The following is a 16,435-nucleotide window of genomic DNA, read 5'->3' as shown; positions in this document are numbered from 1 at the left end:
TTACGGACATGGTGTGCTGAACAGAAAATGAAGGCTCCCGTCAAGATGGCTGCGTTCATGTAGACGATGCTTTTATGTTGTATAACATTACAATCTAGTTTAGGACACGTTATTAGATAACTAAAAGATGGCAGGTCGGGGGAGAGGAAGGGGCAGGGGGATGTCCTTTAATATCGAAGCACTTGGGTTTGGACGAGGTGAAACACTTCCCGGAGCAGTACAACAACCACCACCACTGTTTCCAGTGAGTTTCGTCAGATTCGTCTCTATATAGCTAGCATTCACTTGAATAAAAGGGTGCTAAGTCACCTGCCAAATTGATTTGGTCAAAATTCCCTTGGCAGGGCCGGGCGCAACTTATTGATTTCTGATCCCCTTTCCGATCAAGTACCACTAAACGATATCCGTGAAGATCCGGGGTAGAATAGGTCTTCGGCAACACATGCTTGCCGTAAAAGGCGACTAACGGGATCATGTAGTCAGGCTCGCTGACTTGGTTGATCCATGTCATCGTATCCCAATTGCGTGGATCGATGTCCAGGATATTAATCACTGGACTGTCTGGTCCAAACTTGATTATTTACAGATCGCTGTCATATAGCTGGAATATTGCTGAGTGCGGCGTTAAACAACAAACAAACAAACCACTTTACGATCACACGTTACAGGCCCTCATATCTAATTGAATAAAAAGCGTTGAATGGGTTTTAAGTAAAGGTGTATTTGTAGCATAGCTTTCGCATTTGAAACAAATGCATTTACTATGTGAACAAAAAGAAACTATCGGATTTGACAGCGGTTGGTTGTGGAATAGGTGCACAGCCGCCATGGTAAGCTTAGTCAAATCTAGCTGGATACCTTCGGGTGTATCTACTGATCGCAGTTACTTGACACCTTTTCCGGAAAAAGAGTGTTCAAGAAATGGTGGCGATAAAGAAAGCTTTTCTTATGACTCCCATCAAAATACATAGATAATGCATTCAAAGTCCTTTTTGCTGAAAAGGAATAATCTGTATCAAAGGGGAATTATATTTTTTATTCAATGCACATGAACTTCTTATCCATAATTACATTCTCTGGAAACAAGTGTTACTTAAAGCACTTCCCTGTTTCTCTTCTCCGCTACTGTCAGCCATGTTTCACGTGCAAAGACGACTGTAAATGTTGTTGTAGTTCAGCGAAATGCAGAATTTAACGGATATTACCAAATGTGTCATTTGCCGATGCTTTCGGTACCAATAGCCGCTGTGTGGTGATTCCAGTGTGAACCACTGTTACGACAATAGTTACTGCATTTATATCCTTCGCACTTCGTTACTACACACATGATATTGCTTACATTAGGTTTGATAATGTTTCTTTATATTCAAATAGATAGAGGGCTTGCGTTAGGGTTAGTGGCAAAACAATGCAGTTTACTGGATGCATCGCTGATTGGCTTATGTATCGCTTATTGGCTCAGGCTGACAGCTGTGGTTTTCGCTTCACATATGCGGGTGCTTCTTTGATCCTTAGGGTTATTTGTGTTGGGTTAGGGTAGGTTACCCCAAACTCTTATCCTTATCCTTTGGATCCCCTTTCAGATCATGCATCCCTTTACGATCATTAGGGTTAGGTACCCCCTTCCGATCAAACACCTCTTCATAGCGTTAGGCACCTCTTGCTAGTCAAACACCCCTTTCCGATCCTTTAGGTTAGACACCCCTTTACAATCCTTGGGGTAAGTTGTGATGTAGGGTATGGGTTAGCTATCTCTTTTGACAAATTAATCCAGGAATCTCCATACAATTTGTATCAAGCGTCAAGTTTTGCAGACAAAATGGCTACTGTACATAAAGGTAAAAAATCAGGTGTCGATGACTTGGTAAACAAGCACTAATTATTTGTGATAGTGCCCATGGTCCCGTGGTAGGGTGTTGGCTGAGTATATTTGCTCATTAGCCTAGCTTTGCTTCAAGCTGGCAGTGTGAGTTCGATCCTGCGCAAGGCTGTGATTAAAATCTGTAATAATGCACCCGGTAAAGTGCAGCAGTCCCAGACCAATTTTTTGGTAAAAAATTACCAGTGTGTTCGAAATAGGCTTAAAAATCAAGACTTGCTTTTAGATTTATATGCACTGGTCACTGCCCAGTGTTTCTCCTGGCTGCTCAAAGTGATTGGACAAATTACCAGTTTTGGTTTAGGTGTGCAAACATTTTCGAAATCATTGTCATTGGTTCAGTATTGTTCCAAATATGTTTTTATCTTTACACTCAGATCAGAGTCCTAGATGCACCAACTCATCTAATAATGATAAGGCATTGTGATGACACATATTACACAGAGATATATCGGTAAATGAACTGAGAAGAGTCCGTATCACCAGCTGTGTATCCAGGGCAAATTCAATATTAACAAGACAAAAAACGTTATCGCATTCTCAACTATCCATCAACTCAACAATTTCAAGAAATCCAAAAAAGTTTGGGGCCTTCTAAGAATTTTGGACTCAGTGTGTATTTATTTCTTTAATGCGACATAAACATTTATGGTCTGTCATACCTGAATTTGTAAATGAGGGAGCTATTGATTAGGATCTTTGTTTAAGGAAAAAAAGAAAGAAGTGGATTGTGGCTTGTTCCCCAAAATAAAAAAAGTGTGTTTTTCTAGTTAAGAACGTGCCTTTGTTTGCGGTATTAATTATGGAATGCACTAAAACACGCAATAACTCAGTAAACTGCATCTGTACCTCGCCTTTGACAAAATGTGCTTGCAAGTGTCGATGTAATTACCATTTCTTAATTCAACAAGAAATATATTGTCTTTAGTTTCAGCAAGTTTTCTTATTTACCGGTAATGATGATGACAAGTAGAGAGACTCTATTTATGATACGAAAACAATGTTGTTATTTTTATCGATATACCCCCAATACAACACAAGTGGTAATTGACTCTTTATCTCAATTTACTTGTTTTGCATGTGAATGTAGTGTTCTGAGTGTATCTGAGTCTTACACATGCTTGTATCTGAACCATCACCATGGGTTGTCATTATTCAATAAGTTTGTGCATTTAGGTGCACTTTGGGCTGTCATGCTCTAGGCTTAAGGCGGAAAACAGTTTTGCAAAATGCTACTTAATCAGCAACGATAATAATGTCTATGGTGATTGCAGACTTGCATTTAACAGACATTTGTCCAATCACTTTCAGCATTGGTCTGCACTGCCAGAAAAGACAATGAGCAATTGCTAAATTAATAATCTCATTAGTTTTCATAATTATTTTGACTATTTAAAACATATTCTTATGTTTATGTTTATGTATATACATATGTTCATACACACATACATCTGATTTTATTAATTTTCATTGCTAACATCAATGCACACAGAACTATTTGATGTTCATTTAGATAATTTAGACTTTTCTATACATATTCACACTTATTCTTACACATATACTGAACCACAAAAGAAATGTCACCATGGATAGATATTTGAGAAACCTTATTTGTCCAAACACTGTAAACATACTTTGAGACATATTAAAAAGATGAAACTTGGCAAAACTGATCATCAAGGTTGAAATTGAAGTGTCAAATGTTTTTAAAGTGAAACACAACACTAGTCTCTGAGAAAATGGCATCACAAGACAGTATCTCGTGTGTCCGCCATGTGCATTGATGACTGCCGTGCAAAGTCAATACATGGAATGGATGAGGTGGTTGATGAAGGCCATAGACACTTGAGCCCACACTCTGAGGAACGCCTGACGCAGTTCAGCTGCAGTTGTTGGCCTTGGTCCGACGTGATTCAGCCGTCTTTGAATCTTGTCCCACAGGTGCTCAGTGGGATTTAAATCAGGACTGAGGGCAGGCCACTGCATGGGTCTGATGCCATTCTGCTGGAGGAAGTCTCTTGTTGCTCTCGCAGTGTGGGCACGGACGTTATCATGCTGAAACTCGTGGTTGTAGCGACATGCCAAATGAGGTATAGTGTGTGGTCTCAAGACTTGGTCAATGTACTGAGCTGCTGTGACACCACAGCCTCTCTGTGGACCGATGTTCTGCAAGACCACAGGACCGACCCTCTGTGCAAGACCAACTCCGCCCCACACCATGATGCTCGGACCACCCCACGAGTCTCTCTCAACGACACAAGCATCCGAATAACGTTCCCTACGGTGTCGCCAGACTGTCTCTCTGCCATCTGCTGTCGAGATACAGTAACGGCGCTCATCTGAGAAGAGGACACTTCTCCACTGCTGTGTTGGCGACTGAAGACGGCCCCGGCGAATCCAAGATGTCAGAAAGGGTCCTCGGTGTGGCCAGTGGTGTCTGCTCATCAATCGTCGACACACGGTGTCCACATTAATGTGTCGCTAGTGTGTCCCCATGGTCTGTCGAGCAGTTTCTGCAGTAGTAATAAAGCGATCTTGAAGATGCTGTCACACAATCTGACGATCCTGACATCGGGTAATGACCCTTGGTCTTCCACTATGTGGTCAGTCATCTGTAGTGTTGGTGGTCTGGTATCATTGCTGGAGCCTGTATATGGTCCTTACGTGGATTTGAAATGCACTGGCTACTTGTCGGGCAGTTTGTCCAACTTGCAATCGTCCAAGGGCTTGGTGTCACTGATTTCTTGTCAGTCTTGGTATGTGGTAGCAATTCAATAACAACTGAATGTTTTCCGATCTGGGTGGATTTTTATAGGGCAAGAAATGGGGGAACGCATGTGCATTTCAATTTGCACAGAACTCACGTGCATCGGGTTACCATGGCTGTTGCCGTGAAGCGTTTGGGCGATCGGTTTTATTGTCATCTGCTTTGTTTTTTTATCATCAAATTTCATTTCTCCGTGCAAGGTGATCTTAAATGTTAGAAACTTTGACAAAAGTTACCCAGAAATTTCATGCAATGTTGCATGGGGTGATGTTTCTTTTGCGGTACAGTATACATGTATAGAGAGTAAATTGTTCATGTGATCTTGTCTCACAGAAATGTATTCCGAACATAAACCAGCGCCCTCAGCTGGATCACGCAGTCTGTGAACTCTCCCAGTCCTTGCCATCATATGTTATCTGCATATCTACCTACATTCTGTCAACATTGGGTCGATATCTAATGATAATAAGTAATATGACAAATGCACCTAGATGTGCTGAAACAGACACAGAATCTTACCAATTAAGTAAAAACGTTCCTTATTGATGGGTGTTTTTTAATAATGATAATTTCCATAATTAACCCTGAAGGGACTTCTCTTACAGTTGGAGTGTCTTCATCAGACACAATTGTTGGGATATGTAATCTGGTTAACCCTCCATGGGTATTCAGGATTAGAATACACCAACAAAGAATCCTTTAAACTATTTTATGAGTTATTTGTTGTCATTATTTAAAAAAAGAAGATGAAATTGACCAGCCCCTGAAAAAAATCTATACAAGAAATAAACACTTTGTTAGGGATGAACTTGTGTAAACAAAGTTATGTCCACAGTGTATGTGTCAGACTCATCTAGGTCAGGCTGACCCTGGATGTGGGCTGTCATTTACAGCTTTAACATACTATCGGTCAGTTAGGGGTCAAGACTGTGAGTCAGGTAGCCTTCATGCACCACTTAGCAAACATTCTTAAGACTTTATGTCAAGACGAGATCCAGTGTCGGTCAACTTTTGATAAATTATCTTGTACAGAATGATTTGTGACAAAATGCTCCTAGGGAAGTCACTGATCAAGTTGTACAAGTATATGTTCATGAAACAGCTGAGAAAAGGTTTGGAATGAAGTGTTGATGCCCTGAAGAATGGCTGTATTGGGGTTGGATGTGGCAGGAGGGTGAAGGGATGGGATTTTGTGTCGACATTAGATATTATTTGAGCTACAGCTACAAAAGCAGATATATATTTTTAAACTGTAAGCTTGAATTTAAAAAAAAAATTCTGTTTTTTTCAACAGTCTGAAGCATCATTACTTTTTTCAAGAAATTTTGGGAACAATTGTCTTTTTTTTATAAATTCCCAGCTGAGCTGGTCCCAATAACTCCCTGAATGTGTCACTCTGTTGGACTGTTGATTTGCAGGTGATATTGGTGTATAGTTAACCTTTCTGCAAGTAAAATAGACTACACAATCGGGTACTTACTGTATGCCGTCAGCTTCTGAATGCAGATGGCGATGGTAAACGTCTCGCAACTGCTGTTGCTGATGTAGATGGTCAGCTGAGAGGTCAGTGTAATGGTGTGAGACCTGGACTCCCCTCTTTTCACGTACCCATTGTTGACCCAATCAGTGAAGCCTGTCTCACATACAGCCGATCACTTTGTAGGTATTAAATGTCTAGATACAGGCTGGAACATGGTAGAAACTGTATTTGTATGAGTTTGGAGGAGTTTGTATGACAACTAATTACATATGTGATGTATATTTCAGGATTTCAAGCATAATGGGTCGGTCTGGTTAAAATAAGTATCTATTTATTTTTCCTGTGTTAGTTTAATGTGTGCACAGTGTTTGTACAAGTATCATGTTTCTACCTCATGTACATTACCCTGAATAGGAGAGCAATATGTGGGATTACAATACTTACACATTAATCAGTAATTCATTCATCATTTCACTGAAGCAAATCCTACTGTTTGTGATGTGTTAAAAATATTCTCATTTTATGATGATAAATGTGGTCACAGTTACGTTGAATATCATAAATTACCAATAATTTTGTGTTGCCCAACTTGTTTTATTATCTGTTGCACATCTGTTTATCATCTGTTACCATGGTTACCCTGTATTGATGTTCTATAGATAATTATCTCTTTATTTAGCTCTGATGTTTCCAAGGCTTACTTCTGACTTAAGTTGAAGGGTTTTTAACAACATAACAGCTGCAGATAATAAGTGTTAGTTCAGTCTGTAAAATGTCGGGAGAATTCTGTGTATACAGTAAAGGTACATGTTTTGGCCTTAAACTCCTCGCTGCTGATGTGTGTGGCAGAAATAGTAGAACACAGTCCCATCTCTGTCGGGTTATGTAAGCTACGTGTAGCATGATAGTTGTGTAATGCAGTATTCCCTCCATGAACCATACAGCATCAGTGATGAAGCTCTTGTTGAAGTCATGAATGGTATACAAAGACCTATTGTAGTCACTGTACGGAGTTTGTTGTATCTGCACATTAGGGCATGGCACCTCCATGTTCTGTTGGCAACTGTTGAACTCCAAACATCACCTGCAACAAAACATCCTCACTGTCGTTTGTCTGGTTCATGCTGTAGTGAATGTAACCCAGCTTAGTTTACACTTCATGTTTATGAATCAGTAAGAGAGAAATACATTAAAAAAACTGCTGCACTAGTGACCAGCTGTTGTTTTCGCAGAGTCATGAATGAGTCATGCATATTCATAGACTGTTGTCTATCACATACCAGTGGCTGTCAAGAAATGGGCATGTGGAATTCCTCACAACATGTTGCTATGAGAATGCAGGAATAGGATGGGCTGATGTTCATTCTCTTTATGGAATAGTGTTTTAAAGGTTTGCCATAGGGGACAATTCTGGTAGATGCAATTCTAGGCAGATCTGTTCCATTCATCTACTGGCCTGGTCTAATATGAGTCTCATTAAAATAATGTCTTAGTTCTCACTGCTAAACAAAGACCTGAGGACATACCATTATGGTCATGTCCATGTTGCAGAGCCTAGTTTCTACCCTTGCCACACCAAGGCTCTTTTCTTGGCTTGACCCTGATGCCACCTCGTGTAGATCACGAGTTGTGCCCCTTGTAATGAAATCCAATCAGATCACGGTTGTTATCTTGTATAGCTCCACACAGATGGCAACTGCCATACGCGATGACCAAGTCGATCAGACAACGAAAACATTCACATTTTCATCCCTGCCACAAAAACATAGGCAATTATTTGGGGGTTTAAATGATGAAAATGACATATTCCAGCTGTAAATCACTTTCATACGAAGGTGTGCCAGTCGTGGATGTTGATTTTGTGAAACGTTCTGTAATTGGACTGTCGATATGTGCGATACTCCAATCACAGGAACCTGGCTTGATGTGGTAAGGGTGGAAACAAGACTTTGATGAAAAGGCTAGAGGATGCTCTTGCCTCAGGAAGATGGGTCACGTCAGAATGATCTTTGATTCGACCAGTCAGAGGGTCGCTTGCCAGATCTGGAAAGTGACAATCGAACAATATAATCATGCAACCTTGAAAAGTCTAACACGGGGTATTCCAAATGACAGTTACATTATGGGCTGTACGACTGATTCCGTCAAAATCATAGTCTTTTTTTCACTTCAGTGGGATTAACATGATACTGGAAGAGACTTCCATAGCCCGTAGGAAGTACTGACATACAATCTAGGTCATCCAGAAGTTCTTTTGTTCAGTTTTCAAATTTTGAATTGAGATCTTTGTCAAAATAATTTTCAAAGTGAAGTCTAGAATGGAAGTCGCTAGTTTGAAATTAGTGCTTGAGAAAGCTGCTTTCTGTTTGGCAAATGTTGACTTCTTGTTAGTAATTTCATTGGTCGGTAAAAGTTCGTGAAAGGCTGTTCTGACAAGACCTGCAATGGAATGTCCTAAGATCTTTCTTTAGTGGTCGTAAGAACTAAGATCTCATTTTAAAGAAATTGGGTCTAATATCATTATTTTGCTCTCAATCAAAGTGAAAGTGAAATGAAAATAAAGTTTTCTTATTTTCAAATTCATTTCGGAATTTTCTGATTTTAATCAAATTCCCACCAAAAGGAAGATAACTCTGCTGAACTTTCAAGTGTTTGCTGCTCAAGACTTTACTTTCCCTAGAGCAATGGAGCCTAATGGTAAGACTGTTGGCTCCCCACATACGGTAGGTACGATATAAAGCCCATGTCTTGTGTCCTCTGCTCTGATTTGGATGGAGCATCCCATAGAGCATCCAGGGTATATGTGAGGTCAACCCTACCCTGTGTCTTGTGGATATCGAGTTGTCTGTTCCGACTTATTTCACATCAGTGTACCTGATGACACAGGTACATGCTTGAGCTGTCAGCCTTTGGTTTGTCTTGAGTGCCCTAGTTGTTTTATAAATCTGCTCAAAGGACAAGCTGTTCAGGTGCTATTGGCCCATAGGATCTGCATAATTTCAGAAATGAATAACGATTTTAGCAAATAGTTATGGAAGGTATCAGATATATTCATATGAAGGAGAATTCAACTCTGTTCATTTTAACACTTGCATATTTCAAGCTTGGGGCACAGACTTGCCCATGGTTAGATTTCTAAGAAGATCATCCCTTTCACTTATTTTTTTGTCATGCCTATGTACTTGATCATGTCAGAAGTCAAGAACTTGCAACGACAATAGACCTGGTTGTCAACATTTTGTCTGATAAGCGTCATACCAATATCAATATATTCCAAGGTTTTCTGAAACTTTAAATTTTACATTTTGTTTTGGAAAAAATGGGCTCTTTTCCTTTTACATCCTTTGGACAAGTACATTACTTGCCAGAGAACAAGTGAACTGTTCTGGACTTCAGCCCCAAGGTCAATGACCTCTGGCCTAATCTTTGACATAACATTTGACCATGCTGACGTTGGCCTTACGTAGCATGATTGTTAGCCCAAGGGCTTATGGCAGTAGATCACAAAGAAAATTACTGATGCGTTGTCATGTGTTTGTTCAGTCTGTGAACTAGAAGATCGTACAATACTAGATATATCTACTCTACACACAAATTACTGATGTGTTGTCATGTGTTTGTTCAGTCTGTGAACTAGAAGATCTTACAACACTAGATATATCTACTCTACACACAAATTACTGATGCGTTGTCATGGTTTCAGCCAGTCAATTACAAGGCGGTTCCCCTGGCAACAGGAGAGGACTATGACTACATGCAGGCGCTGAAGCAAGAGTTCCGCGGTGCCAGCCGCAAGTCACCATTCTTCCTCGACTTGATGGAGAAGAGGAAGGACATAGAGAGGTACTCGGACAAATACCAACTGGGGCAGCAGGACAACTGCTCGGGATGGACACCAGGTGAGATGTGAGGGGACCACCCAATGCTTTGTGCTTTACCTTACAGGAGCTATAGTGTCTAGTCAATTGCCATGATAATGTACAAGCAAGGAGGAATTAACTTTGTAATAAATACTAATTTGTAATTCTGGGATGTATTCTTTATCCCCATGTGTTTTGTTGTCAGTGTTACTACTGTGAGTTTTCCTTTTGCATAAGACCGCCTCCGTGGTCTAGTGGTCCGCCCGGAGAGTGGAAGGTTTAGGGGTCAATCCGCAGCCGTGTCATACCAAAAGACGTTAAAAGATGGTACTTGTTGTTACCCTGTCTGGCACTCGGCATTAAGGGGCTGAAACAAGGACTGGTCGGCTTGGAGTTAGTATACTGTGTCTGAGTGGGGTATTCATATTAAACTGCGGCATGGTATCTCAGTGAGCTAGCACTATAAATAATAATCCTGGACGTGACGTTAAACCCAATTTCACCTCACCTCACCTCATCTCACCTGTTGCATAAAGGGAGATAAGCTAAGTCAACCTGTTGGTGGAGTGATAATGTACCGGTATGCATCGATGAACAATTGATGACAACAGTGAACTGATAGGATGCCATGTAAGTAGATGGTGCTCTGCAGAAGGATTATCCCCCCTGAGTGTTAAGTGAAGTCCAGAGCCAACATAGATGAGAACGTAGACTGAAGATGTAACATGATAAAAAACAGAATAGCATGAAGGATACAAGGTGAGAACCTGGACCGGGAGATAACCTAGGACAGGAGATAGCCGGTGTGTTAATTAGCTTCTGTACATACTGCACTAGATGTTGGCCTGTGTTTGTGTGGGAGATTCAACAGACGAGGTAGTGATAACTGATAGTTATATCACAGTAGCCCCAGAAGATTGTCGGTGCACATACAGGAGTTATCTAGACCTGTTCAAAGGCAGATATTTGCCCCAAAACCTGCAACCCCCCAAATGTCAGTAAAAACTCTCCACTTGGAATTAAAAACTTCCCAATTTTTGTTAATATCAACAAATGATAGACTTTGAAGAGAGACTTGTATGTCACTGGCAACAGGACCAATAAGGGGGAAATGCATTAATGTTTAGTTGTACATTATTGGACTGAATGCAAATGTTGAAATGCCTTATTACTAAATTCCAAAACAGTCTTGGCCAAAAAAAGAATACAGTCGTCAGTACCTTTGTGAATGTGACCCATATTCCTATATTACTTCCTTTATGTATGAAAGCAGCATAATGTCGTATTCTTTCAGTTATTACGAATATATGGTATGTCTCCTCTCTTGACATCTGCGTATGCTTGGCACCTAGAACTGAAGTTATTATGTACGTAACGGTTATTACATAATGTCGATGAGAATTAGTGCTGAAGTTATTATGTACATAGCGGTTATGACGTAATGTCGATGAGAACTAGAACTGACAGTTATTATGTACGTAACGGTTATGACGTAAGGTCGATGAGAACTAGAACTGACAGTTATTATGTACGTAGCGGTTATTACATAATGTCTATGAGAACTAGAACTGACAGTTATTCAATGACGACAGTGGGAACTAGAACTGACAGTTATTAAAAAACAGGGTTGGGCAACTAGAACTGACAGTTATTAAATTACAAAAGTGGGGAACTAGAACTGACAGTTATTAAATGATGACAGTGGGAACTAGAACTGACAGTTATTAAATAATAATAAAGCTGTACCTACTCACACACTCACTCACTGTTTGGGAACAGACTGGCGCAGGTTGCCAGGGGAACTGAAGATTAAGACCAAGAGACCTCATTCTGCCAGAAGCAATGCTAAGCCCAACTTGAAGAAGGCAAAACTAAAGAGTGAAGTGGACATTGACAAGACATTGGAGGTACGGTCTGTTATGTCTACACAGAAGGGGTTTCATGTAAAATGCTCCTTGTCTTCATAGACTGCTAGGAAAAACAGGTTGTTAACATGGGGAGACTGTGACAAGCTAGAACCCCATGATTGTACTAGGAGAGGTTGAAAAGGGGATGAGGGGCCACATTGACAGCCATGTATGGGGAGTACTACCAACTGTTAGCTGTGACCTTGGCTCAACCATCACAAGTCACTAAGTATAAACATCAATGATGTGGTAACATTGGCCTTGACATTGCGAGGTGTTAATAATGACATGATGTAAGATGATCAGGGGAGGATCTATACACTGCCTTGATTTCAGAAACTGGAAAAAATCCCGGATGCAGAAGAGGGGAACAAAGAAGAGAATGAGAGACAGAAAGAAGAAGACAGAGAGGAGGAAGAGGCCGAGGAGCTGTATGAGGAGGAGGAACTGGAGGAGGTGTGTAGGGATTGGGGGTGAGGGGGACTGTCTTGTCAGTGCTTGAAGGGGTGGATTGGGGGGGTGGGGAGTAGGGGTGCAGTCTGTCAGCCATGGAAGGGGTGGGGTGGGATGGCAGTCTGGCAGCTCTGGAAGGGGTGGGTTTTGTATCTTGCAGTCTGTAGCACTAGGTGGGAGTTGTTGTGTGCCTGCCTGTCAGTGCTGAAGATTAGGTTTGGAGTTTTGTGTGACAGTCTTGTCACGGCTGGGTGGCATCAGATGGGAGTTGTGTGTGCCTGCCTGTCAGTGCTGAAGATTAGGTTTGGAGTTTTGTGTGACAGTCTTGTCACGGCTGGGTGGCATCAGGTGGGTGTTGTGGGGGACTCTGCGTTGTGACATCATCCATTGTTCATGACATCACTGTTGGATAGTAATACATTGACTTCAGTGAACAGTTTGTGAATTTTTTTGCAGTTTTAACATATACAATGTTCTTCAGGTCTTCTGATACATACAGTCAAAACTCAAAAAAAGAACAGTGGGTAATATGCCCTTTGTCATCTGCAGGGACACATAATCCACAGTTCCTTGTTGGTTTCCTTACTCTGTGTGAAATCTGAGTGACATCTGCGTGACATCTGTGTGACACCTGTGTGACACCTGGCTCCTGGTGCCTTGTAGACAAGAGGTTGTTTCAGAATCCTAATGCAATGTTGATCATTAAAGTTGAGCATTATATACACGTGGAAAGATGCTGTGGGTATTTTACACCATGGAATCTGAGGCTGGTGTTATCTAGACATGTAAAGTTCATTACAAAATGATGGAAGCGATTGAAAAAAAATTGAAGTCAAGTTCAGTGTAGTTTAGTGGCAGATTGCTCTGATTCTGCACATGAAGCTTAACAGAGTTATCTCCCTTGGTAAGTTCCAGCTCTAAGCTCCGCTCCTGTTTGTGGAGCTCCCTATACTGTCGCTGCCACCAGTTAAAACTCCCCACAGGTGACCATGCTTTGAGATGAACTCGCAACCGACTGACTGTTAAGTTTACAAACAGGTGATGACTGCCGTGACGCCGAATACTCTTACCCCTGCTAAAATATTTTCTTTGTTTGTCAAGTTGAATTTCTGTATCATTAGAACTCTCATGTAATTGGTATGGTAAGAATGTAAGGGAGAAGTTGGTTGATTTTCCGTTCGTCTGCAATCTCGAACCAAACCGATCAAACAAACAAAAAGGATAATTTATCTGGGAAATATGATCAGTCGTAAACCTTTTAAAAAATAACTGTATTGGCATTCCAAAAGACATGACCCCAAAAATAAACGTTACTATATTTGGGGTTAGAGGGCAAATTTGAAGATTCTTGTAATGACCGTGCCCACTCTGGAGGCTGCGATGTTACCGAGAGTGTAACGAAGGTGTTGCACACTGGGAAGGAGCTTGGTTCCAGCTCATCAGATTTGTACTTCCTCTTCTTCTGCTTCAGCGATCATATTAACCATGTGATTTATAAAACTTACTTATTTCAGGAAACTGACTACAACCTGAACTACTTTGACAATGGTGAGGGCTACGGTGATGACGATGATGATGTGGACGAAGGACCCATTTATTGAGATGCAGGGTAAATCTGTATATGGAAGTGTTATGGCGTTGTGGTGACAAGCGCTGTGGTGACAAGTGCTGTGGTGACAAGCGCTGTGGTGACAAGCGCTGTGGTGACAAGCGTTGTGGTGACGAGCGCAGTCCGAACAAGGCTGATGTTACTGTATCTGTAACCTGAATGACATAAGGGCTGCTTTGTGGAAAAAAGGATTTGACAGGACATTGCTCAGCAGAGAATGTGAAAAAGCGTGATTGATTTTGAGATGTGGTAAAGGATATTAGTCTCATACAAGAGAGGTGTGTCAGTGTGTGAATGGTAATTCACTCTGAGTAACCGATGGGCTTGCCGACGCAGAACACGTCTCCTTTACCCGGTGCTTAGTGTGTGACCGGGATGAGTGTGTGTCATCATACCCAACTATCAGGAATTGTTGTTCATGTGATGAGCTACTTTTGTGTCTGGGACAGACAGACAGGTCATTATCGTAAAACATTAGCCACTTTTGTGTCTGGGACATACAGACAGGTCATTATCATAAAATATCATATTGCTGACTATGAGCAACATTTAGTCACCAATTTCATTAAATCATCTGACAGTTCTGTATCACAAAAATAAAGTTGAACAGCCAGTTCCAAATGTAAACAATAATGTCCGTGCCATTATGTTATGGATATTGTATACATCTTGCCATGACATCTACACCTGACATTCAGTTCCATTGAAGCTGGATCATTTCAAGGAACCGACATCTGATTGGCTCAAGAACCCATGGATCCTTTAGTTAGATTGGATAGTCAAAGTTTGCTCACCTGAACACTTCACACAACTGTTGATGGAAGGCCAGCATTAGAAACTAACAGTTTAACTAACAGTTTTCGTCCACTAGTCCTTGTAATGATAACATATAGCAAAACTTTTGCAAAACAATTTTCTACTGGTCCTTATGATACCTTTACCATTGGGCAGTTTGGCAAGGACTATAGGACTAGTGACAATTTCTAACCCTGAAGGGTTGTCCAATCTTCACACAGATAGCATCGTATTGGAGTACAGTATCTGACTTTGATGGGATTGATTCAGTCACGGGTTCATGGGATCAATTTGTCAGCCTTTGTTATTGATGTTTGCAAGTTGTTTTCAACCCCTCAGGATGTGGATTTATTTGAACTCAGACTCGACATCACGTACCAGATTTTATTGAGCTCTGACACCAGCTGTGTATTGCATGCATTGATTTCCACTGAATGTTACATTCATGTATGTGAATCGCTGCTATGTTGAAAACTGCTGACAAGCACTTTGGAGTGACTAGCAATGTGAAACATTATATTGCGTTCATCCTATGTCTGTAGCCTTGTGTGTGAGACACTTCGACCATTCTGCAGGCAGAATGCAATCAATATGAAACATTTTCACTTTTTCCTGTGTTGTTATTTTTAATTAAAATCTTAATGAGTATGTCACGATTCACATTGTTGCTAACCAATCAAACATGGATATTTATTGAGTAAATGTTATGTGTGTAAACACCTACAATATCATGAATGTTTTATACATACCAGCTGGCCCAGCTAGTCTAGATGTTGTCTAGAATGAGTTCCTGTACATGGAGATTACTACAGCAGCGAGAAGCTAGCATGCATCATTTTTTGTCACAACACCTGTTGCTCAAACTATGTTTTACTGTTTGTTCTTTAATGCTGTACTCAGCAATATTCCGGCTATATACGGCTGTCTGTAAATAATCAAGTCTGGACCAGAGTATCCAGTGATTGATATCATGAGCATCGATCTACGCAATTGTGGATACCATGGCCCGACCACGTGGTCCCATTAGTTATCTCTTACAACAAGCATGGGCAGCTGGAGACCAATGATGACCCGGATCATCATGGGGCTGTTATTACTCTTTTCATCCTACTCATCAAGGGATCGATTCAGGGACTTGCTGCATCCATTTCCTACCCAGATATATCTCCATACAAGATTCAGAGGCCAATCTTCACAGCTTCATATCTGGGACTAAAATCAAGCAGTCAACCTTAAGTCAAAATGTTACAACTAAAAAAATGAAAATGAAATCAAGTTTTTCAAACCCAGTCTGGCTTTACTGGGTTGGGAAACAACTCGAGAAATTTACATCTACCCTTGCATAGAAAAATTAAAATGCTTTGACTGTAATAACAGCACATTACAAAACAAATTCTCCTTCTGGTTGATCTTGAATTAAAGTGATTCTTAAGCATGTTAGGAAGATTTGTAGCAAATTGTCAATGGTCGCATTTCGGACATTGTCTGACAAATCCATAATGTTTGTGTCTATGACAGTAACACCTGTCACTCGCATGACACAAAAAACAATACACAACAAAGCAGTCCATTGGCAACCTGATTAATTTATTCATTATTTCTTGATTATTTACAAACTGTTTTCCATTACACATAACTTTTCATCCATTAGTTTTCGATGTAAGCATTGAGTAAAGTATTGAATA

The 16,435-nt window shown here is 40.6% G+C and overlaps 1 protein-coding gene across 1 annotated transcript; it reads left to right on the top strand.

Annotated features, from left to right (window-relative positions):
• Positions 1-42: 42 nt before the first annotated feature.
• Positions 43-15,268, top strand: LOC139458853 (DNA-directed RNA polymerase III subunit RPC7-like). Its single transcript, XM_071240287.1, has 5 exons — positions 43-244; positions 9,830-10,025; positions 11,766-11,893; positions 12,230-12,349; positions 13,861-15,268. The coding sequence occupies exons 1-5, from the start codon at positions 128-130 to the stop codon at positions 13,945-13,947; spliced, it is 648 nt and encodes a 215-aa protein (XP_071096388.1). The 5' UTR covers positions 43-127; the 3' UTR covers positions 13,948-15,268.
• The last annotated feature ends 1,167 nt before the right edge of the window (positions 15,269-16,435 follow it).

Source organism: Haliotis cracherodii, unplaced genomic scaffold (genome assembly GCF_022045235.1).
Source record: "Haliotis cracherodii isolate W230 unplaced genomic scaffold, xgHalCrac1.p SCAF_1, whole genome shotgun sequence".
Lineage (NCBI taxonomy): Eukaryota > Metazoa > Mollusca > Gastropoda > Lepetellida > Haliotidae > Haliotis > Haliotis cracherodii.
The sequence above is the reverse complement of the archived record's forward strand: the minus strand, read 5'-3'. Positions and strand labels throughout refer to the sequence as shown.

Coding starts and splice junctions, on each gene's coding strand:
- LOC139458853 (XM_071240287.1), top strand. CDS start 128: ATGGCAGGTCGGGGGAGAGGAAGGGGCAGGGGGATGTCCTTTAATATC. Junction 10,026..11,765: donor CTGCTCGGGATGGACACCAG/GTGAGATGTGAG, acceptor GTTTGGGAACAG/ACTGGCGCAGGTTGCCAGGG. Junction 12,350..13,860: donor AGGAGGAGGAACTGGAGGAG/GTGTGTAGGGAT, acceptor TACTTATTTCAG/GAAACTGACTACAACCTGAA.